Source organism: Podarcis tiliguerta, assembly GCF_965153285.1.
Source record: "Podarcis tiliguerta genome assembly, chromosome: 2".
NCBI lineage: Eukaryota > Metazoa > Chordata > Lepidosauria > Squamata > Lacertidae > Podarcis > Podarcis tiliguerta.
The window spans coordinates 1,318,887-1,344,807 of NC_139535.1; the positions used below are offsets into that span (position 1 = coordinate 1,318,887).

The 25,921-nt window shown below is 46.4% G+C and overlaps 2 protein-coding genes across 3 annotated transcripts; both read left to right on the forward strand.

Moving 5' to 3' along the window:
• Positions 1 to 1,031: 1,031 nt before the first annotated feature.
• On the forward strand, positions 1,032 to 14,739 carry LOC310670127 (jerky protein homolog-like). 2 transcript variants are annotated; one of them, XM_083424813.1, is made up of 6 exons: positions 1,032 to 1,158; positions 3,814 to 4,265; positions 5,668 to 5,788; positions 7,157 to 7,242; positions 7,406 to 7,532; positions 11,232 to 14,739. In XM_083424813.1, the coding sequence occupies exons 2-6, from the start codon at positions 3,849 to 3,851 to the stop codon at positions 13,562 to 13,564; spliced, it is 3,084 nt and encodes a 1,027-aa protein (XP_083280939.1). In that variant the 5' UTR covers positions 1,032 to 1,158; positions 3,814 to 3,848; the 3' UTR covers positions 13,565 to 14,739. The 2 variants fall into 2 exon arrangements, with proteins under 2 accessions (XP_083280939.1, XP_083280940.1); XM_083424814.1 differs by lacking the exon at positions 3,814 to 4,265 and having other exon boundaries at positions 1,051 to 1,158.
• Positions 14,740 to 17,381: 2,642 nt separating this feature from the next.
• Positions 17,382 to 24,426, forward strand: LOC310672752 (vomeronasal type-2 receptor 26-like; the record flags this gene model as incomplete). The annotated part of the gene is made up of 6 exons (XM_083430401.1): positions 17,382 to 17,582; positions 17,953 to 18,016; positions 18,926 to 19,236; positions 19,498 to 20,310; positions 22,861 to 22,987; positions 23,528 to 24,426. The coding sequence occupies 6 exons, from the start codon at positions 17,382 to 17,384 to the stop codon at positions 24,424 to 24,426; spliced, it is 2,415 nt and encodes an 804-aa protein (XP_083286527.1).
• Between the last annotated feature and the right edge of the window lie 1,495 nt (positions 24,427 to 25,921).

Consider the following 25,921-nt stretch of genomic DNA (forward strand, 5'->3'; position numbering starts at 1 on the left):
GGGAGCAAAGAATGGAATGAATGCTTTGGAAGGGGCTGGTTGGTGGGAGGAGAGAACAGAAATGCCAGTCTAGAATGCAAAATTAGCTGTGATTCCGGCCCTGCCGGGGTTCGGACTACATGACCACGTTGTGTCCCCTTCTAACTCCCCGAATATTTGATTCTATGAAAATCGCACCGTGGGCTGCATCTGATTCCTGCGACTTGGCAGAAGGGCAAAATTGTTCCAAGGGCGGTGGACTCTCCTTCATCAGAGGTTTTTTAAAAACAGAGTTGGCTGTCCATCTGTCGGGGATTCTTTAAATGTGACACCTGCATTCCAGGGGGTTGGACTAGATGACCCTCGGGACCCTTCCAACTCTACCATTCACAACCAAGAGCCCTCCTTCCACCTCCGTCTCTGCTCCCTTGCCAGGGCTGAACTCTTTCACCCTGTCTTTTATTTTTTAACTGTGGCCATGTCCATACCATATACTTATTTTAGGGTGGCAGAGCCCCCTTCTACCTGCTTCACTTGCGTCCTGGGCAGACAGAGCCTGCTCAGGACTTTAAGCGCCCCTCATCTGAAATCTTGGGAGAGCTGCTGCTGCTGCTGCCAGTCAGTGCAGGCAGCAGGACTCAGCATAAGGCAGACTTCCTAGGCTCCAGCCTCCGACGTGGCTGCCCTGTCCTTCACGGGAGACCTTTAAGCAGAGGTTGGGTCATGTATGATCTAGCGGTGATCTCTGCATCACAGGGGGTTGGGCTAGATGACCCCTCCGTGTCCCATGCAACTGATTCCATGATCTCCCTTTGCTGTTTTCTTGAGAAACCCCCACAAGCACTGCAGGATTTCCTGCAAATCGCACCCACCCACACCCCTCCCTTTCCCACCAAGATTTGGGAGGAGGAAGTGACTATTCCCAGGGACCTCTCTAGGGCTGGAGAGCAATTGCTTTTAACCCTTGGGGGGCGTGTATTCCTTTTGCAAAAAATAAATAAAGGCGGGGTGGGGGGGAAAGCCACTGAGAAAGGGGCGGCCGGATGCCTAGAGAGGCAGCTGTGCGGGGGGAGGAGAGGAGCAGCTGAGCTTTGCAAGATTCCATTCCTCTCCACTCTCTGCGCTTTGCATGTGGGAAAGAAAGAAAAGATCTTCCCACGGGTTGCATCCCTGGATGAGGTGAGTGACAGCTGCCCCCCCGATCCCACTTCCCCACAACTTGGGCTCGAGGGGCGTCCCGGGGCCGGGGGGGGGGTGCAAAGGGGGGCGGGATTTGGGTGCAAAGATCTGAACAGTCAAAGGAGGCTTAACAAAAAGAAAGAAAGGCAAGGGAGGTCAAAAGCATATAAAAATATTCAAAGCATTTATACAGATACAGATGTCTTTTCGATAGTCTCCAATATGACTGGGCTCAAAACAACTCTGCGTGAGGACACCAGTTTAAGAAGACCAAGCCGGCTTCATCCTTTAATCTGTTTTCATCTCTCTTTCTGGCCTGGCTATAAATCTCAATTTTTATGTGAGCTCGCTCTTTCCCTTAAACAAAACAATGTGAGCCCAAGGCAAAGATTAAGCAGATTTGCCTAACTTTTCTTCCCCTTCATTTCCCTTATTGATATGTTTTGTTACCTCCCCCCCCCCCCAGCTGTCAACGTTTCCCTATGCTCCCACAGCTTGAGAGTTATGGGTACAACTTCTGCAAGATGCGAGTTTTATATGGCGTTAGTTTTGCTGATAGAATTCTGCCTATCGCTCTCGATCCTGTGCTCAGAAGCCCCTGCAGTCTTCTCCACTGAATCACGCCCCACCCCAACCTGCTATTCTGCCTTCCCTTATTTCTGCTTTAAAAAGCCAAATACTTCACAACACCAAGCGCTCTGAGCTCTTCAGAACTGAATTGTCTGCCTTTTTCATTTTTCAGCAAACTCTTTCCTGGTGTCTGCAGGTGTTAACAATAACAATAACAATTGTATACCACCCTTTATCCAAAGATCTCAGGGCATAAAGCACAACCCCCCCCCCCAATATAATAAGAACAGAACAGAACAGACCCTTTAACAGAGTGTTAATGAGCCCAAAGCCTGGTTGTAGAGAAAAGTTTTGCCAGGCGCCAAAATATGTATAGTGAAGGCACCAGCCGAAGCTCCCTGAGGAGAGCATTCCACAAATGGGGGGCCACTGCAGAAAAGGCCCTTTCTCGTGTTGCCGCCCTCTGGACCTCTCGAGGAGGAGGCACATGAAGAAGGGCCTCAGATGGTTATATTAGTGTCCGGGCCAGTTCACAGGGAGAGAGGCGGTCCTCAAGGCATTGTACTCCTGAGCCGTTTAAGGCTTTATAAGTCAAAACTTGCACTTGGAATTGTGTCCAGAAACTAATTGGTAGCCAGTGCAGTCGGACCAGGATCGGTGTAAGACTATACTCAAACCGTCTTGCTCTGGTGAGCAACCTGGCTGCTGAATTTTACACCAGCTGAAGTTTCCAAACAGTCTTCAAAGGCATCCCTACGTATATTGCATTGCAGTAATCTAACCTTGAGGTTACCAGAGCATAGACAACAGTAGTTAGGTTATCCCTGTCCAGATAGGGGCATAGCTGGGCCACCAGCCGAAGATGATGGAAGGCACTCCGGGCCACTGAGGCCACCTGAGCCTCGAGCAACAGAATAATAATAATAATAATAATAATAATAATAATAATTTATTTATACCCTGCCCATCTGGCTGGGTTACCCCAGCCACTCTGGGTGGCTTCCAACAGAATATTAAAATACAATAACCTATTAAACATTAAAATCTTCCCTAAACAGGGCTGCCTTCAGATGTCTTCTAAAAGTCTGGTACAGTGGTGCCCCGCAAGACGAATGCCTTGCAAGATGGAAAACCCGCTAGATGAAAGGGTTTTCCGTTTTTCGGTGCGCTTCGCAGGACGAATTTCCCTATGGGCTTGCTTTGCAAGACGAAATGTCTTGCGAGTCTTGAGATTTTTTTTCGCTCCCCACCCCCTTTTTCTAAGCCGCTAAACCGCTAATAGCCTTTTAGCAGCTAATCCGCTAATCCCTCAAGCCTTTAATAGCCGCTAAACCGCTAATAGCGCTAATCCGCTAAGCCGCTAATAGGGTTGCTTCGCAAGACGAAAAAACCGCTAGACGAAGAGACTCGCGGAATGAATTAATTTCGTCTTGCGAGGCACCACTGTAGTTGTTTTTCTCTTTGACATCTGGTGGGAGGCGTTCCACAGGGCAGGTACCACTACTGAGAAGGCCCTCTGTCTGGTTGCCTGTAACTTCGCTTCTTGCAGTGAGGGAACCGTCAGAAGGCTCTCGGCACTGGACCTCAGTGTCTGGGGCTGCACGATGGGGGTGGAGACGCTCCTTCAGGTATACTGGACTGAGGCAGTTTAGGATCCAGGAGGACCCCCAAGCTACCAACCCGCTCCTTCAGAGGGCGGGTAACCCCATCAAGAGCAGGTCACCTCCCACCCATCCGGTTCAAGTAACCACCCACTAACAATGCCTCAATCTTTTCTGGATTGAAGTTTGATTTGTTAGCTCTCTTCCAGTCCATTACCAAGAGAAGACCTCAGTGTCATCAGCATACTGCTGACAGCGTACTCCAAACCTCCAGGTGACCCCACTCAGTGGTTTCATGTAGATGTTAAATAGCACAGAGGATAGGTGTTGAATTTTACAACTTTGTTGATTCATTCCTGTATTACCTTTATGCATTTGTCAAATACGGTTCCGGTGTTTTAATTGTGTGCTAAGCTGGGGCGTTTGGGCAAATGACAACCTAGAAATATCTAAAACGAATAAACAAATGTTCTTGTTCTTCAAGTCTTCTTGGAAGCTCAGCTGCTGCAGAGAACAAAGATGGAAGAGCAGGGGTTAGCTGGACCTGGGCCAGGAAAAGGACCCCATTTAACCCAAGCTGGGAGCAGCGGATACTTCTGGGAAAGGGGACAACAGAAGACCCTCGATGAGGACAATGCCAACCCAGACGCTCAGCGCCAGCGCTTCAGGGAGTTTGGCTATCAGGAGGCTGAGGGGCCCCGAGAGGTTTGCAGCCAACTCTACAATCTCTGCCGTCGGTGGCTGAAGCCGGAAAGGCTCACCAAGGCCCAGATGCTGGACCTGGTGGTTCTGGAGCAGTTCCTGGCTGTCCTCCCCCCGGAGATGGAGAACTGGGTCAGGGAGTGCGGAGTGGAGACCAGCTCCCAGGCAGTGGCCCTGGCAGAAGGCTTCCTCCTGAGCCAGGAGGAGGGGAAGAAGCAGGAAGAGGAGAAACAGGTGAGAGCTGTTTAATCCTTGCAGGGCCAAAAGGTGGTGTCAGGCCTGGGGAATTCTCTCTCTCCCCCAATGGCAGCAAGAAGAAGGGAGTTTATTCAGTCATCATGGTGAGAGACAAAGAAATCCAGTCATTCCTCAATAATGGCGTTGCTCACACTGAGCTCCACCCCTTTCTAGCAACAGCATCTGTTTCTACGGTGTCTTCAGTGGTCAGCTGTCTCTGTGCCCTTTGTTCTTGCGCTCTTAATGAACACCGAGTTCTAGGGGACGGGGGATCAGCTATGTTGTCCAGTGACAACGTGTCAGCTGGCTCTGTCTCCCTTCCCACTTCTCCTATCACCTCCCAACTCGTTTGTTCGTCTGCCTCTGTGCTGTGATCTTCCTCGAAACCCTGCTGTAATTCAATGCTGCCATCTTCTGCTCTGGAGGCTACAGGAGAAGGGTTGGGTGATTTCCACCATTCCTCCTCCTCTTCAGTCCATTCCCTGACAGGTGGATGGCATGAGCCATAGGATTCTGAAATCCACACCTTTTGCCCTCACTTTCCCTGCCTCCTTCATCTTCTAATGCCTCGCAACTAATGGTCGCAACTAAGGCCAGGGCCTTTTCAGCACTGGCCCTGACTTGGTGGAACGCTCTGCCACAAGAGACTAGGGCCCTGCGGGACTTGACATCTTTCCGCAGGGCCTGCAAGACAGAGCTGTTCTGCCTGGCCTTTGGTTTGGACTCAGTCTGATCCTTGTGTTTCCCTCCCCTTATGGTTTTGATGGGGCTGCATTTTAAATTGCATTTTAACCTGCATTTTAAATTGGTTTCTTCTTCTTCTTCCTATTATGTTTTTACTGTAATTTTACTGGTGTTAGCTGCCCTGAGCCCGGCTGTGGCCAGGGAGGGCAGGGTATGAATAAAATTTATTGTTGTTGTTGTTGTTGTTGTTTAATCGTTTAGCCATGTCCGACTCTTCGTGACCCCATGGACCAGAGCACGCCAGGCACTTCTGTCTTCCACTGCCTCCCGCAGTTTGGTCAGACTCATGTTTGTAACTTCGAGAACACTGTCCCACCATCTCGTCCTCTGTCGTCCCCTTCTCCTTCTGCCCTCCATCTTTCCCAACATCAGGGTCTTTTCCAGGGAGTCTTCTCTTCTCATGAGGTGGCCAAAGTATTGGAGCCTCAGCTTCACGATCTGTCCTTCCAGTGAGCACTCAGGGCTAATTTCCTTCAGAATGGAGAGGTTTGATCTTCTTGCAGTCCATGGGACTCTCAAGAGTCTCCTCCAGCACCATAATTCAAAAGCATCAATTCTTCGGCGATAAGCCTCCTTTATGGTCCAGCTCTCACTTCCATACATCACTACTGGATTATTATTATTATTATTATTATTATTATTATTATTATTTCAGGTGGAGGGGTGGAGAGAAGTGGTCAGAGGTCCTCTCGAGGCAGAGGACACCCTGGGTCCCATGCAGAGGCCACAGTTCAGGTGGATTGTGCTGGAGGGTGACGGAGGAGCTGCCTCGCCAGGTGAGGGTCCACAGGTGATCTTGAAACATTTGACTCTATCTCCTCCCACGGTTTATGAAGATGTGCTCATCTACAAAAGCTTTGCTTCCACTCAAGGAGATGGACTGGAGCTTAAAACAACAACAACTTATTTAGCTCCAATCCATCGCTTTGAAAGGAAGCAAAGCTGTGATGTGAGGAGGGAGGGTTGTTTTTCTCACCAGGTGCTGAACTGTCAAAGGTGTCTGGATGAGAATGTGTTTCTTCCATGGCTTTGGTTTCTTGTAGAGCAGATCCTCCTGGGGGGAGCCCCTAGGGTGGTTGGATGGCGCCTTGTCCACCTCCTTCCAGCACCTCCTGCAGCCAAGCTGGTGCCCAAAGTCTTGCTCTGCTTTTGTTTGGACCACATCAGTCTTATCTAGGCAGCCTCGGACCACCACACACACTGCCCAGGCTTGCGTCTTGCAGAGGTCACTTCATTGTCTCTCAAATCTGTCTAATCTTCAGAAGAAGGCTAGCAATGGCCATTAGGGGCCTTTACTACTAAGGTCCAGCACCTCGAATGGGCAGCTAACAGGATCAATAATAATAATAATAATAATAATATTTTATTTATATCCTGCCGTCCCCAGCCAAAGCCGGGCTCAGAGCAGCTAACAACAGTAAAAACAGCACAATTTACATAAAATTGCAGTCAATTAATTAAAATACATTCTTTCTTTTTTTAAAATATTTTTTATTAGGAGTTTCAACATAACAATTCATCAAAAACACATCATCATTTTTTCTCTCCAGTTTTCCCTCCCCGAGAAAGATTAATTTAATTAATTAAAATACATTCTAAAATCAATTCAGAATCAAATTATGGCAACCATTGGGCTAGAGTTCTATGAGGATTACAGAAGGGGGGGGGGTCAGACTGTGCCTTGGCCAAAGGCCTGGTGGAACAGCGCTGTCTTGCAGGCCCTGCAAAAAGATGTCAAGTCCCGCAGGGTCCTAGTCTCTTGTGTGACAGAGCGTTCCACCAGATCGGAGCCACTGCTAAAAAAGCCCTGGCTCTGGTTGAGGCCAGCCTAACCTCCCTGTGGCCCGGGACCTCCAATATGTTTTTGTTTGAAGACCGTAAGGTCCTCCGTGGGACATACCAGGAGAGGCGGTCTCATAGGTACGAGGGTCCTAGGCCGTATAGGGCTTTAAGGTTAAAACCAGCCCCTTAAACCTGACCCTGTACTCCACCAGGAGCCAGTGCAGCTGGTGTAGCACCGGGTGAATGTGATCCTGTGGCGAGGACCCTATAAGGAGTCTTGCCATGGCATTCTAACCCGCTGGAGTTTCTGGGTCAGTCTCAAGGGCAGCCTCATCATCCCATCATTTTTGTGTCCCTCCCAGGCGGCGAAATGACCCTGGAGCGTCCTTCCGGCCCTTTTCGTCTTTGGGATGGAGCAGACGCGGTTCTTACCAAGCCCCCGGATCAGGTAAGAGGAGAACGGTTTGAGAGATTGGAAGCAGGGGAAGACTGGGTGTCTCTGGGTTCCCCTTTTGATCCTTCCACACCTGCCCAATAGGAAGCCTTTGCTTGCAAATGCTGTTGCCTGTGTGTGTGGTAGGGGGCAAATATGTTATTCTTTCTTTTTTCAGAGCCCAGTGATCTTTGAGGAGGTGGCTGTGCATTTCACGGAGGAGGAGTGGGCACTGTTGGATCTGGGCCAGAGAGCTCTGCACAAGGAAGTCATGGAGGAGATTTGTGGGAACCTGAGATTTCTAGGTAAGGATCACTCTTAGCTGTCTTCTGGTGTTTGAGGCAAACCTATGTAGGGTAATAGTGGGGGAGGGTCCACCCCCCCTCACTCTGAGATGATTTGGCACTACACCAAAAAACCCTTCACCACCTGTGAAGCCATGAGCTGGGGTTTTTTTAATGCGTGTTTCGCTAACCCCCTTTATTTCTGCGGCCACCACAGATAACATTTTTTAGAATTCTCCAGCCCTAGCACAGCCAAGCATAGCGGAATGTTTGGAGATGGGGTGGTGGACCCTCATTCTTTGGAGGTTTTTAAACAGCGGTTGGGTGGCCGCCTCTCGGGGGCTTTTTAGTTGTAAATAAGGTGTTTTGCAACATGACCCTTTGGGCCCCTCTACAGGGTATAGCTTTTGTCTTCGTTTATTTGTTTGTTTATTACAGTGGACGCTCAGGTTGCGAACGTGATCTGTGTGGGAGGCACATTCGCAACCTGCACCGTTTGCAACCCGCAGCGCCGCGTCTGCGCATGTGCGGGTTGCAATTTGATGCTTCTGCGCATGCACAAAGCATGATTTAGCACTTCTGCGCATGCGCGACTGCCGAAACCTGGAAGTAACCCATTCCGGTACTTCCGGGTTTCGGCGTGTCTGTAACCCGAAAAACACAACCTGAAGCGTCTGTAATCCGAGGTATGACTGTACAATGACAAGAAAGGCTACTGTACTGCTGCTCCTACAGTACTGAACTAGTCCTGCTTCACGTCCAATTCAAACTAAACGCAAACTTGCAGGGTGTCAGGCATGGAGAGTACTCCTCTTCCTTCAGTAACTTCACAGATAAGAATTAACGAGCAATTGATAGACTTATAGTCCTTTCATTACAGCCTCGTGTTGCAAGCACAAAAAACACATCTCTCCGCAAGGCTAGTCTGACTCCTCCCTTCCACTTCCCCAGCAACATCCTGAGTGCCAACGGGAAGGCCCTCCCCCTCTCTGCCTTCTCTGATATGATTGGACCTCCTAGAATTTGGGGAGGGGGGTCCCTCCACACTCTCCAATGACGTATCTGCTAGCTGCTCCTGCTCGTTTCTCATTATTTCATAGCTAGGCAACTCCTGGAGAATATGTTCTGCGTCTGTATCTCTCTCTGCTTCTGAAAATGCTGGAGGCAAGGGGGGGGACTGTTAGGATATTTCCGTTCCACCTTAAAAGGGAGCAGGATGTTTGTGTCACAGCCTGTGTATTTCCTGTTTTCACAGGATGTTTCAGTTGTGTCTTTGCTTTCGTCTCTCTGTGCTGGAGACACTGAAGCAGGCAGTCATGTTTTCTCTTTGTTCTGACCAACGCTGAATAAACTTGTAAATAATGCTCTCCTGAGTGCATCTTTCACTGTGCATTATCTGCTGATAGAGCGTGCATCGGCTCTGGAATGTGGCAAGCTATTTCTGGAGCTCGTGTCGCTAATTGCCGATACTGCGTGTCTACGGGAGATCAATGGACGTCCGGAGACAACGTGGAGTCAGGATGGACTTTGTCTCCCTGTCTTCTCCCTCCTCTTCTGAGAGGAGCTGATCTGCCTGTGAATGCATTCCCCAGTCCTCGTCTTCAGACCATTCCCTGACACAGGGGTTGGACTAGATGACCCTGTTAGGATTCTTGCTCCATGTTTGCAGTCATGGGATTGTTTTCTATCACATGACGGTGTATGTTTTCATTCCACAGAGTGGGAAGTGACGGAAACAGGATGTTTTGATGTTACTGTGTTCCGTGAATTGGGACTATTGCCCTTTGTTTTTTTCTCTCTTTGCTGTCTGATGAGAAAGAGGAAGGAGCTAAGTCAGAATGCTCTGAATGTATTATATGTAAATAAAGTAGATTAGCCAAAATGCTGAGCTAGTGAGTCTGTTACGCGAACTGCTAACATTCTGCAGGATCCCTAAGCATGCTAATGCCTTTTGGTATCAGTCGCTGTGATGTTCGGGCGGGAGAAAGCTTTTGAAGCTCCTGAATGACAGACCAGGAGGAGAGAACATGCTAGTCAGGCATGTGTCTCTGCCAGGGTCCTACAACCCTTGGTGGTTTGTTCCAACTCCACAATTCTATGATTCTATGAATCTCAACTGCTTCTCCCCCAACATTCAAACTCCCTCCCAAACTCTCGTTCAATCATCACTCACCATCCAACAATCCAAACTCACTACCGCCTTCCCTATCTAAGATTTAATTTAAGTCTTCTTGTATTCTAATTCTATTATGTAAAATACTATGAATGGAAATACCAGAACCTCACACAGGGCAAATGCAGAAGTCCCACCCCTGCTCCAGATGATGATGATGATGATAATAATAATAATAATAATAATAATAATAATAATAATAATAATTATTATTTATACATCGCCCATCTGTCTGGGTTTCCCCAGCCACTCTGGGTGGCCCCCAACAGAACATTAAAAACACAGTAAAACATCAAACATTAAAAACTTGCCTAAACAGGGCTGCCTTCAGATGTCTTCTAAAAGTCAGATAGTTGTTTATTTCCTTGACCTCTGGTGGGAGGGCGTTCCACAGGGCGGGCGCCACCACTGAGAAGGCCCTCTGCCTGGTTCCCTGTAACCTCGCAGGGAGGGAAGCACCAGAAGGCCCTCGGAGCTGGACCTCAGTGTCTGGGGCTGCACGATGGGGGTGGAGATGCTCCTTCAGGTATACTGGGCTGAGGCGTTAAAAGGGAAGATCTGAAGATTGTTGTTTTATTGCTATGGCCAATGGCTGACACAAATAATGAAATGAAATAGTTTGTACGGAAATACCAAAACCTCACACAGGGCAAATGCATAAGTCCCTCAGTATTTTGGCTAATCTACTTTATTTACATATAATTTCATTTATAATGAAATGATTTTAGAATGTTGTTTCATTTTACTATTGTTAGCCACTCTGAGCCTGGCTTCAGCTGGGGAGGGCGGGTTATAAATAAATTATTATTATTATTATTATTATTATTATTATTATTATTATTATTTATTATTATTATTAAATAAAGATTCATTCATTCATTCTGAATGCAACCTCAGAATAATACACAGTTTGGTTAGATGAATAATTCTTCCTTTAGATCTCAGCCAAATGACTGGGTAAATTAAAAGGTTGCTCAGAGGTAGAGCATTCCATGCTGGAGGCAACAGGTTCAATCCCCAATGGCATCTCTAGATAGTCCTGGGAGAGATCCTGGTCTGAGCTAGGTGGACCAAGAGACGGAGGCAGCTTTTTGTGTTCCTATGCCTTCAGAAGGCACCTGAAGCTCATCAGGGCTGGCACCAGCAGAATGTGGGGAAGGGCTGTAGCTCAAGGATAGAGCTTCTGCTTTCTGGACGAAAAGTCCCAGGCATCTCCAGGTAGGCTGGAAACCCTGGAGAGCTGCTGGCGGTGGACCAATGAGCTCACTCAGTATAAGACACCTTCCTATTTTCAGGATCTGTGCATTGAATGCATTCTTCCTTCCGCGATTCTAACAGTGTCCTTTTGAAAAGGGCTCAGAATCCCTACTGAGACCTTCTGTCCCTATACAGAAAGATCTGAAGGAGGAGCTGGTGCCTGTAAGGGGGGTTGGGGGGTGGGCCTTGTATGCACATAAAAGAGAAGCAGCTAATTGGGCTTCTCCCTGATGAGGTCGTTGGTTTCTGCCTTGTCATCTTAACAGGATTTCCTTTTCCTTCCCAAACAGAAGGTGGTCAGCCCAGCGAGAATTACGTGCAATCATCTGCAGAGTACGAAATGTGGAAAGAGAAATTTGGAAACCAAATTGGACCCGAAATCGTCACTCCGAATAAGCAACAACATTGTCAAAATAATATAAGTATCCAGACCGGGGAGAAACCGTACACATGTCTTGAGTGTGGAAAGAGCTTCGGCAATCGAGGAGACCTTGCTACACATGAAATAATCCATGTGGGGGAGAAACCGTATAAATGCATAGCTTGCGGAAAGACCTTCTGCACCAGTGGGAATTTTAGTAATGAAAGAATACATTCAGGGTGGAAGCCATATGTATGTGTCGAGTGCGGAAAGAGCCTTGGCGATAGCAGATCACTTGCTAAACCTCTAGGAACTCACACGAAAGAGAAACCAGATAAATGTGCGATGTGTGGAAAGTGCTTCAGGTGTAGTGGGAAGTCCCCGAAAGAAAGGAAGAAAGCGGAGAAAAAACTGGCCATCATGGCAAGGAGCAGGAGGGCTAGAACAGCCCACACACTGAAGGTCAAGCTGGAGGTGGTGGAGCGGGCAGAGCGCGGGGAACGAAACAAAGACATTTCTTTAGCCATGGGCTTGTCGAAGTCTACAGTCCGTACCATATTCAACAACCGCGAGAGGATAAAAGCAAGCGCTGAAAATCTGCAGAGCGAAAAGCTAACCAAGGTGACAACCGGGCGAGCAGAAATTTACGAAACTCTGGAGAGGCTGCTGGTTCAGTGGATTGACTGCCACGGCGATCGGGGCGCCCCATTGTCCTTCCTCCTCATCCAGGAGAAAGCGCTGTCTTTGTTTGAGGATCTGAAGAGGAAGAAGGCGGAGAAGGGGGATGCGAGTGCTGTAGGCATGGGGTTCAAGGCCAGCAAGGGGTGGTTTGACAGATTCAAGAGGAGGGCGTACCTTCACAACGTTAAGCTAAGGGGAGAGGCAGCTACTGCCGACACTGCGGCCGCATCAACCTACCCCACACATTTCCAGGAAATCATTGAGGAAGGCGGGTACCACCCGAAGCAGATCTTCAACATGGATGAAACGGGGCTGTTTTGGAAGCGCATGCCGTCTCGGACGAGCATCTCCATCCAGGAGGCAAAGGTGCCGGGGCCCAAGGTGTCAAAGGATCGGCTGACGCTGCTGCTGGGGTGTAATCTAGAGGGTGACGTGAAGCTAAAACCCCTCCTTGTGTACCACTCAGAGAACCCCAGGGCGCTGAAGGGGATCCCCAAATCAACTTTGCCCGTTTTGTGGCGTTCCAACAAAAAGGCATGGGTCACTCGCGAAGTTTTCAGCGACTATATCAGGAGCTACTTTTCTCCCTTTGCGGCTGACTATTGCCAGGAGAACAACCTGGACAACAAAGTGCTTCTCCTGCTGGACAACGCCCCTGGCCACCCTGTCAGCAGCCACGATTATTCCGACAATGTCCGTGTTCTGTTTCTGCCTGCCAACACGACTTCATCATTGCAGCCTATGGACCAAGGAGTCACCAGCAAATTCAAGGCTTACTATCTGCAGCTTGTCATGAAACACATGGTCACGAAGAGTGCCGAAGACAACAGCAGAAGCCTCGTGGACATTTGGAAAGAATTCAACATAAGGAAGGCTGTGGATTTCATTGCTACAGCTTGGTCGATGGTTACAAAAGAGACTCTGAACGCTGCCTGGAAAAGCTTATGCCCCAAGTATGTTCATGATCACAGAGCGCTGGCGAAGGACTTGCCCGCTGCACATAAGACTATTGTGGACCTGGCAGCACAGGCTGGCTTTGAGGGTGTGGATGAGGAGGACGTGCGAGAGGTGCTTGCGTCTCGCACGGAACGCCTTACAAACGAGGAGCTGATTCAGCTCGATGAGCAGTGCTTTGGCGGGAAGAGGGAAAAGGGTGAGGGCAAGGAAAAGGAACAGAAAGTAATTGGCATGAAAACGCTAACTCAGATGTTGGCGCTGCAAGGTGGCTTACTGTCCGTGACTGGGGAATATGACAACAACTTTGAATGTGCTCTAAACACAGAATTGATGCTCGGCGAATTAATGGAGCCCTATACATTTCTCCATGACAAAAACCAGAGGGAGGCAAAGCAACCCACAGGCCACGATCCTTTTCACAGGGTACCAAAAGACAGCGCTTCTGATCTCGAAGCCTTGCCTTCCACATCTGGTTATGTTCCTCCCGAAAAGGAAGTTGCCATCAAGGAAGAGATTGTGGTCATCGAGGTGAACGCGGAAGAAATGGAAACTGAACCTGCAGACAGAACTGATTCGCAATCTTCCATTTCATTGTGTTTGTCTTGCCCTGCACCATCGCCTTGAATACAATCATCTTGCTAAGGATTGGGATAAGGAGAACCTTACGGGACTTCAAATCATTGTCTGCAGAAAATGTTTCCGTTAGCACAAACCATGAGTTGTATTCAACTAGCTTTTACTCTCTCATAGACACTAATGACCATAACTATCTTAGGTCCATTCATTTTAATGGGTCTACTCTGAGTAAAAATTAGCTGAATAGAACCACATTTATCTACACTGGAGGAAAACAGGTAGGGCCAAAAGGGGTGCTTTTAAAAAAATAATGGGTTTTTAAAATTAGCTTCCCATATAATTTTTCCAAAATATCCAACTAAATACAAAAGACAACAGCAATTTTTTTTCAATGCTGATAAATATAATGTATGTTGTTTCATATTGTTTGCTGTAGGTTTGCTGTGACCTGATAAAACATACACTGCTTAAAAAACCCAAGTTGAGGAAAATGAGGGTAGGAATAAGGTAGAAGAAAAGAGAAGAGAGAAAAAGGACCAGACCTTTTGCTAAGCAAAACAATAACCTAAGAGGATTTTTATGACCACCAGACATTTCTGTTCACCTGTGGCATTAAATCACATAGATTTTTTTGTCATTAGCATATTATCTGAAGCCCCACCACACTGAAAAGCACAGCCTGTGGCTGTGCTTTACCTTGAACTAGTCTTAAATTTGATGTAAATCCTCCCCCCCAATTTCAATGTTCTATGCATTCTTGTACCACATTTATATATTCAAGTTGTCGAGTTCCTTCCAGTGCTGTACGAAAGTTCATCTAAGCTGCAAATACTGAGAAGGTGATAAATTGTTTGGACGTTAAATCTTTATTTGTACCTTGAAACGATGTTAAAAAAGAACATTCCGGAGCAAAGTTCCTATGTATCGCTAATAGTTCTGTGTGAATCAGGGACCAGAATGTTTGAATGTGTGGTCACTTCCACCATAGATGAAAGTAGGTCCCATTAGTATCACAACCATGGCAACACATAGGGCTTATTACAGCTGATGTAATATGTGCTAGTTGGGCTATATATGTCCCATACCATCTATGCCGCATTTCGTGTGAGAGTTTTCTAATATTTGCCAACAGAGATATACTTGCCAACCACAGCCCTTTTCTGGTGGAATCGTCAGTATTTGTTATTAAATCATATTCCCACACTGATTTTAAGCTGGACAAATCACCTAGCTGGGCTTTTTATCAAATGATCAAAGAATTCTGAAACTCTTCCTTTACCTCTTCTCCCTTGCCCAGGCAGGCAGCAGCCAATATAGAGCAGCCCCCTCCTCCCGCCTCTGCCCTCACCAGCCCACCTCTCTATCCACTCACTTGCCTTTTCTTTTGTGACGCCACAGGCAGGCAGCAACCAAAGGCAACCTTCGCAGCCTACTCAGGCCCCACAACAGTCTGTGGGGGTGCAATGCAATAGTAGCTCATGTGCCCCAGAGTCAGGCCCAGCTGAATCACTGAGAGGCCAACCAGGTGAAGGGCTTGTGGCGCTTTCAACCCGGGGACATCTCTTGCCTCTCACACACCTGTAGTTGCTGCCAGGTACCCCTGCCCAGCCCACAGTGGGGGAGCGGATAGTTTGGGTGGGTTGTGTGGCTGGGGGATTTTGCCCATTTTGGAAGGGTGTTGCCTGTGTCTCATTTGTAGTGTGTGTGAGACTGCATACACATTTTAAGTGTCTTTTTCTTTACCTCCCTAAATGGTGGGAATTCATTCTTTGTCTTTTGAATGTAAATATGTGTTGTATGTGTAGTCTTTTGTGGGAGGGAGTGTTCTGAGTACCACCAGTGAAATGTGTATCTTGCGCTGCCCGCAACGGTTTCTGTCATTCCTAAATATATGCCTCCAGTCCCAAAACTCTCTGGACCCCCATGAATCGGGGTGCTGAATGCTGCAGTCACAGCCAACCTGTTCTGTTTCTCTCCATGATTCCTTCTGGGCTCTGGATTCTTCTGTGACCCAGGGGGGGTTCACAACATAACATTACAATATAAAAACCACAGAACACATAGTAGAAATAACAACCACAGCAAACCAGCAACCCCCTCTCCAACAACACATTTAAAAGGGCATCAGATGTCAGTCAGCCAAAGGCCTTGAAGAGGAATGTTTTTTGTCTGGTGCCTAAAGGTGTATAATGAAAGCGCCAGGCGAACTTCCCTGGGGAGAGCATTCCACAGATGGGGAGCCACTGCAGAGAAGGCCCCTTCTTGTGCTGTCACCCTCCAGAGCTCTCGTGGAGGAGACACACGAAGAAGGGCCTCAGAGGATGATCTCCAGGTCCAGGTAGGTTCATATGGAGAGAGGCGGTCCCTGAGCAGTTCAACTCCTTCAGTTGCCAGTTGTGGCTGGGATCTCTCCTGGCTGCACCTATATTCCCTTTCCTCTAAGGAACTCAAGGTGACCTATATGGTTCCCCTCCTCCCACTTGATCCTCACAACAAGAACATCTCTGTGAGGTAAGTTAGGCTGAGGCACAGTGTCTGGCCCTTAAATCCCCAGTATGGAGATTTAAGTCCTCTTCTCCCAAGCCCTAGTGCAACACGTTAACCATTGCACAACACAAAGTTTGGATTAATACGCTTTTTTAGACCTCAAATTTTTTTACAAAGCCCAGAACAGCAGCACCATCATGTATGAAACTGCCTTATACTAAGTCAGGCCATCAAGCCTAGCATTGTCTTTACCGAATGGCAGCAGCCATCTAGGATTTCAGACCAGGCTCTCTCCCAGGGACTGAGTCTGGGACCTTTCGCATGCAAAAGTGGGTACTGAGCTTTGACCCTTCCACACAGGGCAAAATGGCTACTGTGGCACTACCTTCCTAACTTCCCCAAGAAACGTGGCTTTGGTGTACCAGGCAGGTGTACCATTCACCACATGACATGTCTCTGCCTTCCTCTACCACCCAGCATGCTTCCTAGCCAACTCAAGGGCAGGTGGTCCAGCATGTGAAGGAAAGAGAAGAATCCTTTTCCCATCTCACCCTCCCCGCAAGGTCCCACTCTGACTCCATTGTGGCTGGTAGGGCAGAAGGCAGGGAGCCCAACAGTAGATGGCGCCACAGCAGATAACTGGAACCAGAGCCAGGAACAGACAGAACCAACCGATTCAGGTTTTGTTCTTGCCTTCCTCCCTTGTTGAGTTCTGCAAGGGCAACACGGAGTCTAAGGAGGAGGTGGGAGCTGATAGCGAGGACCATCACCTGGGCTGTTTGTAAGAAAGGAGGCAGGAAACTAGGTGGAGGCAGACAGGTTGGTTGGGCAGTGCCCCCCTTGCCCATAGGGACCACCCTCCCCTGGCTGTTTAGACTGACCCACTGCTTTTCTAATGCTCTTGTCACCAAAGTTTGGGCAAAACACTCTCTCACACAACCCGTGCCAACTTTGGAGCTGCATCTGTAATCCCTCACAAACATATTTTCCTCCAGTGCTGCAGCTGCCACAATGATTTCAGGATGTTGTGGGGATGAGCTTTCCTCCTAATTATAATTACATCAAAATCATAGTGATTTATTCTTGCCAAAGCTCGAGAGAGATTTCTGGAGATCGCCTAGACATTGGAATAAAGGCCAGCCTGAGGTTATCTGTTGCGTTCTTCCAGGGGGAGTTGGGGGAGTTGGTGCACAACGTATCTCCTGTGTGAGACACAAACTGAGGAGACACAGAGCAGGTGAAAGGGAGGGATGTGTCTGCTTGAAGCTGAATGCTCCTGTAGGGGTGAAGCTGCTGTGGGTTTGGCCTTGCAAGAGTTCTCACCATCTTCTGATTAGCAGGCTCTGGAGGAGAGACAGGTGCAGGAGGCAGAGCCAGGATGGTACCCTTGCTGGTTCTGCTCGTTCTGCTATTGATACCCCATGGAGTGTGTGGGAAGCTGAAGGCAAAATGCCCCTTGAATCTGAGCATAGAAGAAGAAGCTTGGAGTTACTTCCGGCCTGGAGATTTCCTCATTAGCGGGATCATATCTCCACAATATCCTTTTAAGCAAAACCTATATGACTTTTCTCGGCTCCCGGTAACCAACTTTGACCAGTAAGTCATTATAGGCTGATGGAAGTTATGTGTCTCCAGTTTACAACAGAAATTGTCCCTGGATCAAGGCTGAGGACCACCCAAACAGTGGCGTAGCGTGGGGGGTGCAGGGGGGGCCGACTGCACCAGGCGCAACATCTGATGGTTAGGGTTAGGGGGCGCAAATCCACGGGTTAGGGGGTGCAAATTACTTGCCTTGCCCCGGGTGCTGACAATCCACGGTACGCCACTGCACCCAAATGTTGCTGGGCTGTCATCCTGGGCCATAGGCCATGCTGGCTGGGGGCTTATGGGAGACCAGCAACGATTGCAGTGGGGGCACAGGTTCCCAAGATGCCTGTCCTATTTTCTAGTTCCCTTTGTCAGCCCTGGGAAGATGTTCTGGCTGCTATGATGCAGTGTTGCCTGTTGAAGGATGTAAGTAAATCTGTTCAGCAAAATGATTCATTGAGGCGAGGGTGTCACCCAAGTCATGCAATTTCCTAAAGGCAAACAGATGTCAGAACTTCTCTCTCTCTCTCTCTCTGTGTGTGTGTGTGTGTGTGTGTGTGTGCGCGCGCGCGCGCGCGTGCATACACATAGGTTTCTTCCTGGCCCAAAAACTCATGGAAAAATCCCTCCTAGGTTTCCACCCTGCCTCCTGAGATCTTTTGCTTTTGTGCTGTGTATTTTTCGGTGATAAGCCCTCGTAACAGTGACATTTTAAACCTGCCCTGGGAGACATTTTTGGCAGAAGTGCCAAAATGAATAATAATTTATTTTTTAAAAATCAAGCCAGTAAGTCATAGGACCTCCTCATTACCAGTGTCAAATCTCCAAAATTTGAGAAGTAACTATTCAGTTTTTTGAACAACAACCAACCACAAAACAACAACTTCAACCCACTAGGCTTCGTTCATAAGTAAAGTTATATTGATGGTTTTGGTGCTTCCTCAATTACACTCTAGATTAAGGTCACCAGATTTTTTTCAATGAGTCTGGGACACTTTTCAACTTCAATGGGTTTTGTATGGGGACTGATGTGTGAATCTGGGGACTGTCCCCGGGAAATGGGGATGTCTGGTAACCTTACTCTAGATGCTCCTAATTACAAGGGACATCCTCAGTTTCTTAGTCCCTTTAGGCTGTGTGTTTCTTTCCCTTCTGTGATGGAGTGTTCATTTCCTTACTTTTATTGTTAAGTGGCAAATGGGTTTTTCATATTGCAAGAAGAATATGACTTTTCTCAGTCCTCACGGCAGATGTACAGGCCATTATGTGGGGGAATCAAAACAACTGTATAGTCGCTGAATGGTGAACAGTTGTTTCACATTTTTTTTTAAAAAGTATTTATTTATTGCAGTTTCTCAGGTAGGCTGTACTGGCACATCTTGTCCTTCTTGTTCACCATCCAGGAGATCAACAGGGACCCCAGGCTCTTAGCCAACATCACCCTGGGCTACAACTTCTATGAGAGCTTATTCAATGCAATGATAACATCCGACGCCATGCTAAACCTGCTTTCAGGTGGGGAAAGCAACATCCCAAACTATACCTGTGGAAAAGGGAATGATAACCTGCTGGCTGTTCTTGAAGGGGCCAATTCTGTGATTTCCAAACACATTTCAATCATGTCAAGCATCTACAAGGTACCACAGGTATGAAGGGGAAGGGGCAGAATAGAAATTCATAGGCATGAAATTCCACTTTCTCTCCAGGGAAATCAAGGCAGGGCATCCAAAACTAAGTTAAAACGCTGCAGATTGGATCCAGGGCTCCCAAACCCAGTCTCTGCCCACCTGGCATCCCACCTCTTGATGTTTCAGACCAGCACCAATATTAATCATTTCAGGTTAATAAATGTCTGGTTCTTATCCTGAGACCAAAGCAAAGCACAAATCTCTTTCTTTCCTCACTAGATCAGTTACGGCTTCAATGCTCAGGCTCTGGATGACAAATCCCAGTTCCCTTTTGTCTACCGGTTGCTCCCCAAAGAGGATCCCCAGTACCGGGGGATTGTCAAGCTGCTCCTGCATTTTGGATGGACGTGGATTGGCCTCGTTGCTCCAGACAACGAGAATGGAGAGAGGTTCATGAATGCCCTGACATCTCTGATGATCCAGAGTGGAATCTGTGTTGCCTTCACAAAACGACTGACAGAAGGCACTCTCTATAAAGGGTTGGTATCCGGGGTACCCTTTGCCATATGGAGACAAGTCAGTGTGTTTATTTACTATGAAAACACGCGGATGGGATGGGTGGCAATCATCACACTACAAAAAAGGATTTGGGAACATGTTGGAGCAAGGGTCTGGATCACAACCGGTTTTCAGGACATCAACGTAGTATTGCAAGGCGAAGGTTTTCAGTACATCCACGGTTCTTTCTCCTTTATAATTAAGACCCCCAAAAGGACCACACACGACTACTATGGACCATATTCCTATCTTCTTTCTCAGTTTTGGGATGAATCAGATCGTTGCTCGTATTCAAAGCACACCTTGTCTGTGAAAGGTCAGATGAGATGCACAGAGAAGGAGCAGCAGCAGCAGCTGGAGCCTCTGCCCCGGGAGGAGGTGGAGAGGGCCCTGTCCCAAGACAGCTACAGCACTTACTTCCATGTCCAAGCCGTGGCACACGCTTTACATGCTGCACGTTCGTCGAGATCAAAACGGATGCTGATGGGAGATGGCGGAGACAGGTTGGGACATCAAAGGCTGCAGCCATGGCAGGTATTTCCTTTCCCTCTTTTCAAAGAATAAAAACCTCATACATGAAGACAGAGAGCTTTTCATCATGCGGGGAAAAGTTGTTGAAACAAAAATGTTTTTCCAGCAAGCACAGATATTGTTAAATTATGGGAAATGTTTCTAAATCAATGTCTATTTGACCATGGGAATGTAAGGAGGTGGAAATTTCAATTTCGTCCTTTGATTGTTGCAATCAGCGTTGCTTCTGTTCGGCTAAATGTGTGTTGCTCTTAAATTGTTTTCTAAAAATTGAGTAACACAGCTGCTGAGACCACATTTACCATTCTTGTCCCGAAGAACACTAAAAGCCCAGATATTCATTATGGCATATACACTAGCTGAGTGTTACACTTGCCAAACTTCATGGGAGCTCAAAGGGAGCAGGGCTGGTCTATTATGCTTTCTATATCCTGGTGTTTCCCTTGTCATTCCAGCTTCACCCTTTCTTGAGAGCAATCCGGTTTTCTAATACCTCAATGGGTGAACTGTATTTGAACGAGAATGGGGAGCTGCCCGGCAGTTATGATATTGTGAACTGGGTGATGTTTCCCAACATGTCTCGCGCCAGAGTGAAAGTTGGGAGTGTAGAGAGAGAGACATCCGCTGACATAATGTTCAAGATTAACCCCGAAGCTATTGTGTGGCCCAAACAGTTTAAAAAGGTAGGGGATACTTTATTTGATGTGGCACCTGTTAAAATGTAGCAAATGGGACTTGATTGCAAACTTTTAAACACTTACCAGGGAGCAAGACTTACAGAATAGTGTGACACATGGGAGCAGCATCAAAGGGGTCTCCCATTTCTATGGAATGCAGATAGAGAGAATTGATAAGAATAATGATCTGTTGTGACCTTGACGGAAGCATACAATAGATGAGCCTTCTTGTGTTTTGGCTCATCTTCCTCTTTTTTTCTTTTTTCTTTTTCTTTTTCTTTTTCTTTTTCTTTTTCTTTTTCTTTTTCTTTTTCTTTTTCTTTTTCTTTTTCTTTTTCTTTTTCTTTTTCTTTTTCTTTTTCTTTTTCTTTTTCTTTTTCTTTTTCTTTTTCTTTTTCTTTTTCTTTTTCTTTTCTTTTCTTTTCTTTTCTTTTCTTTTCTTTTCTCCTCCTCCACCTTTCTGTTTTCCTTTTTCTTTTTTCTTTCCCATAATGGCTTATGTTCTATGCCATGTGCTTTGATATTTATTGTAGTTTTTTTTAGCTTTTTTCATCATCATTATCATTATTAAGGATTTTTCTTTTGTAATTTTGGTTGTTTATATTTACCTGTATGTGTTTAAAGCAAAATGAAAGTATTAAATCTTTTTAAAACAAAAACAAAGGGGTCTCCCGTTCATACAATGAGCTTTGTATCCATGAAAGGGACATGGATTAAGCACATCCCATTTGGGAATGTGGAAATTCAGAGTTGACAGCAACAGCAGTTAGCCAATGGCACCTCAGAAGGTTAACTCACCAGCCTGCCACTGCTTTTGAACAGGAACAGTGTTTGGTTTCCATTCTCACTGGCTGTCCACCATGTTAAATTACCCATCATGTAACCCCCCCACCCTACAGAACTATGAAATGTTAGCCCACCATCTAAATACACGATAAGAATCAATCCACAAAAGTGCATCCCATTGAGATAGTTGTTCATCACCCAAGTTTTGTTTTGCAGTTGCTCTTATTCTTGGATTTGGATTTTGTGCCTTTTGTCCTGTACCTTGAGCACAGTAAGAGCTCCTCCACACTTCTGCTAGACCTGGGCTTGCTAGGCACAGGTCTGAGAGGAGGAGTTGTTTTTTCCATTTCGAAACCCACTCTTTACTACTGAATCGTAACAAACGCCAGTTGGGTTTTCTGAGGATTGACTTCGCTCTGATTCTCAGTGGTAAACAGCACCTTTTTCTCAAGGAAAGGAGTGGGGCAAAGAAAAATATTCTCAGACCCATGCCTAGAAGGAATGGTACAAGTAGAGGAAAATTTGGCCACCCTTAACGTGATCTCTGGATCCTTATCCTCTATCAGGGATTTTAAACATTGAGGTTCAGACCCACTTGGAATTTTCTGTATAACAGGGATGATAAAGACCGAGAATATATCCTCATAAAAAGGACATCGTAGCAAGACATGAGGGACAATTTCCACCTCTATCAGACTCGCTCTGCCTATCGTTTACCCACATATCTGCCCTGCAATAAGGCAGCATGTTGAATCTAGCAAGACCCTAAGACATAGAAAAGAGGAATAATAAATGTAGAAACAAGCAAACAAACACACCAAAATAGTATGCATCAAAAGAAAATTGCCTTGGGGTTCAGTGGAGCTCAGTGAGGAATGCGTTACTTGCAGGTTTCGGCGCTCGCAGATGCGCAGATGCTCAAAATGACATCACGTGCATGTGCGGAAGCAGCGAATCGCAGATGCGGGTTGTGTTCACTTCAGGATGCGAACATGGCTCCAGAACAGATCCCGTTCGCATTCAGAGGTACCACTGTACAGTATACTCCTAACACTTTCCCCTCACTGCACCTTCTTGTCTTACCCATTAGGCTGTCCCTCACTCCAGGTGTACTGAAAGCTGTCGCCCTGGATATGCCAAGGCAGTTCAAGAAGGAAAACCAGTTTGCTGCTATGCTTGTTCCCCATGTGCAGAAGGGACAATCTCTACTCGAAAAGGTGGGTGACTCCTTATCAAGGGCAGAGGGCCAAGATTCATTCAGAGACAGACTCTGGGAGGGACTGAGAGGTATTTCATCATCACCACCATTAATTTATTATACAGTGGTACCTTGGGTTACATACGCTTCAGGTTACAGACTCCCCTAACCAAGAAATATTACCTCGGGTTAATAACTTTGCTTCAGGATAAGAACATAAATTGTGCTCCTGCGGCGCGGCGGCAGCGGGAGGCCCCATTAGCTAAAGTGGTGCTTCAGGTTAAGAACAGTTTCAGGTTAAGAACGGACCTCCAGAATGAATTAAGTTCTTAACCCGAGCTACCACTGTATGTCTCCCATTTAACTGGGTTGTCCCAGCCACTCTGGGTCGCTGAATAGGGTTCTTGCTTTGCCCTTGTTTTTAAATCACCTCCCACAAAATGAAATACTTTACCTGTCAAAGCCCAAGGTTAAGAGATGTGTCCTCAGTATGCAGAGAAAGATGTACAATGAAGACTCCAGATGCACCTCTGGACAGTTTCAATTTTCTCTTCCTCAGATGCCAGACACTGCACCAAATGTCTGGAAGAGGAACATCCAAACAAGGACCATGATCAGTGCGTTCCCAAGATGATCACCTTCCTGGCCTATGAAGGGTATTTGGGGATCATCCTGGCTACCTTTACCCTACTCTTATCCTCAGCCACAGGCTTTGTTTTGGGAATATTCATGAAATACAATGAAACTCCTATAGTCAAAGCCAACAACAGGGACCTTTCTTACATCCTCCTCTTCTCCCTCCTGCTCTGCTTTTTGTCCTCCTTCCTCTTCATTGGACGGCCAAGAAAAGTGACTTGCCTTCTCCGACAGACAACCTTCAGCATCATCTTCTCAATTGCTGTCTCTTCTGTCTTGGCAAAAACCATCACTGTTGTGCTAGCTTTCCTGGCCACTAAACCAGGGAACAGGGTGAGGAGATGGCTGGGGAAGAGTTTGGCCCACTCCATTGTCATTTCCTGCTCCAGTGTCCAAGTTCTCATCTGTACCATCTGGCTAGGGATCTCTCCTCCATTCCCAGAATTTGACATGAGCTCCCAGCTTGGAGAGATCATTGTCCAATGCAACGAAGGCTCTGTTGCCATGTTTTACAGTGCCCTTGGCTACATGGGCTTCCTGGCTGCCATCTGCTTCACGGTGGCTTTCCTAGCCAGGAAGCTTCCTGGGGCCTTCAATGAAGCCAAGCCGATCACCTTCAGCATGCTGGTCTTCTGCAGTGTTTGGGTGTCCTTTGTGCCCACCTACCTGAGCACCAAGGGAAAATACATGGTAGCTGTGCAGGTCTTCTCTATCTTGGCTTCTAGTGCTGGCCTCCTGGGCTGCATCTTCATACCCAAGTGCTACATTATGATACTAAGACCTGATCTGAACAAGAAGGAGCACCTGACAGCAAAAGAATAAACTAAATATATATAGAGTCTCTGTGTGAAATCATTTGTCCTTCCATTTGTATGTATTCAAGGTATTGTCAATCCTTTTCAGTAGGTGATGCTGAGTTTGTTAGGATATTTCTGTTCCACCTTAAAAAGGGAGCAGGTTGTTGTGTCACAGCCTGAGTATTTCCTGTTCACAGGATGTTTCTCTTTTGTATATAGCTGTTGTTTTTCTCTGTGTGTGCCTGGACACGCAGACAGGGAGTCATGTTTTTCCTTTGTTCTGACCAACGCTGAATAAAGTTGTAAATAATGCTCTCCTGAGTGCGTCTTTCGTTGTGCGAACTCTGCTGAAAGAGCATGCACCAGTCCTCGGAATGTGGGAGCTGTTTCTGAGGCTTGTGTCGCTAATTGACTGATACTGCGTTTCTACGGGAGATTGATGGATCGTCCGGAATCGACGTGGAGGCAGCTCCCTGGCAGTATCCCAACAGAGTTTTCATGCCATGCTCTGATTATTATAGAAAGGACAAGCCATGGACAACCACAACAAAAATTGCTGACATATTGATGATTTTATATTACAAAATGAAAATGTCACACAGGACCTGGCATCTATATTAAGAGAATATTAATAATTCTGTAGAGCTGATAAACATACCATATGGGAGACTTCAAAGGCAATAAGGAGAGGTCAAATAATTCAAAAGCGTCATATATATTTTTTTTTGGGGGGGGGGGACACACACCAAGGGAGAAAGCACTGAATGATGAGGTTGAAACTGAAAAACTAGAATTTGTTAAAAACCTTAAACTAGCTGCTCTTAAAAAATTATAGAAAATCAGAGCTACTTAGAAAGTAATCTCTTAATATTTGCTCAGAAAGATATAAAAAGCTAAGGTTGTAAGACAGTGTTTATTTGAAAAAGCGAACAAAGCTCCCAAATTGTTAGCACATTTTTACACAATCACACACTTATATACTTTCAACAATTAAAGACCAAAGAGGATAACAAGATCTGATGGGATCACAAATGAATTAATTTTTTAAAATAAGAAATCATATACATCTGATTGTCACAAAAAAGATGCTATTGAAGCCTTTTTATATCTAAAAATAATAAAAACACAATGTCTAACCCAATCTGGTTGTGATAAGCTCCAATCTCTTATAACACTCCCTAAACTCTGCAGAATGGTTAATGTGTTAAAATGCAATGAAGTCCCCAGACTGGATAGTTTCACAGCCAAGTAATATGAAAAATTATTGAATGAATTAGAGTAATCTTTGAAAGTGACATTAAATAAAATTATGCTAAGAACCGTTTTTCCTAAAACATGGCAAATGGCTAGAATAGTGATCACATATTAAAAAAGATAATGTCCAGCCGTACTGTCCTACAGCATTGCTGAATCAGGGCTTTGTTTCACAATTCTAGCAAATAGATTAAATATAGTATTACATAAATATATAGCAGAAGATCAAACTGGATTTCTTATGGGACATAAACTCTCTTGAAACA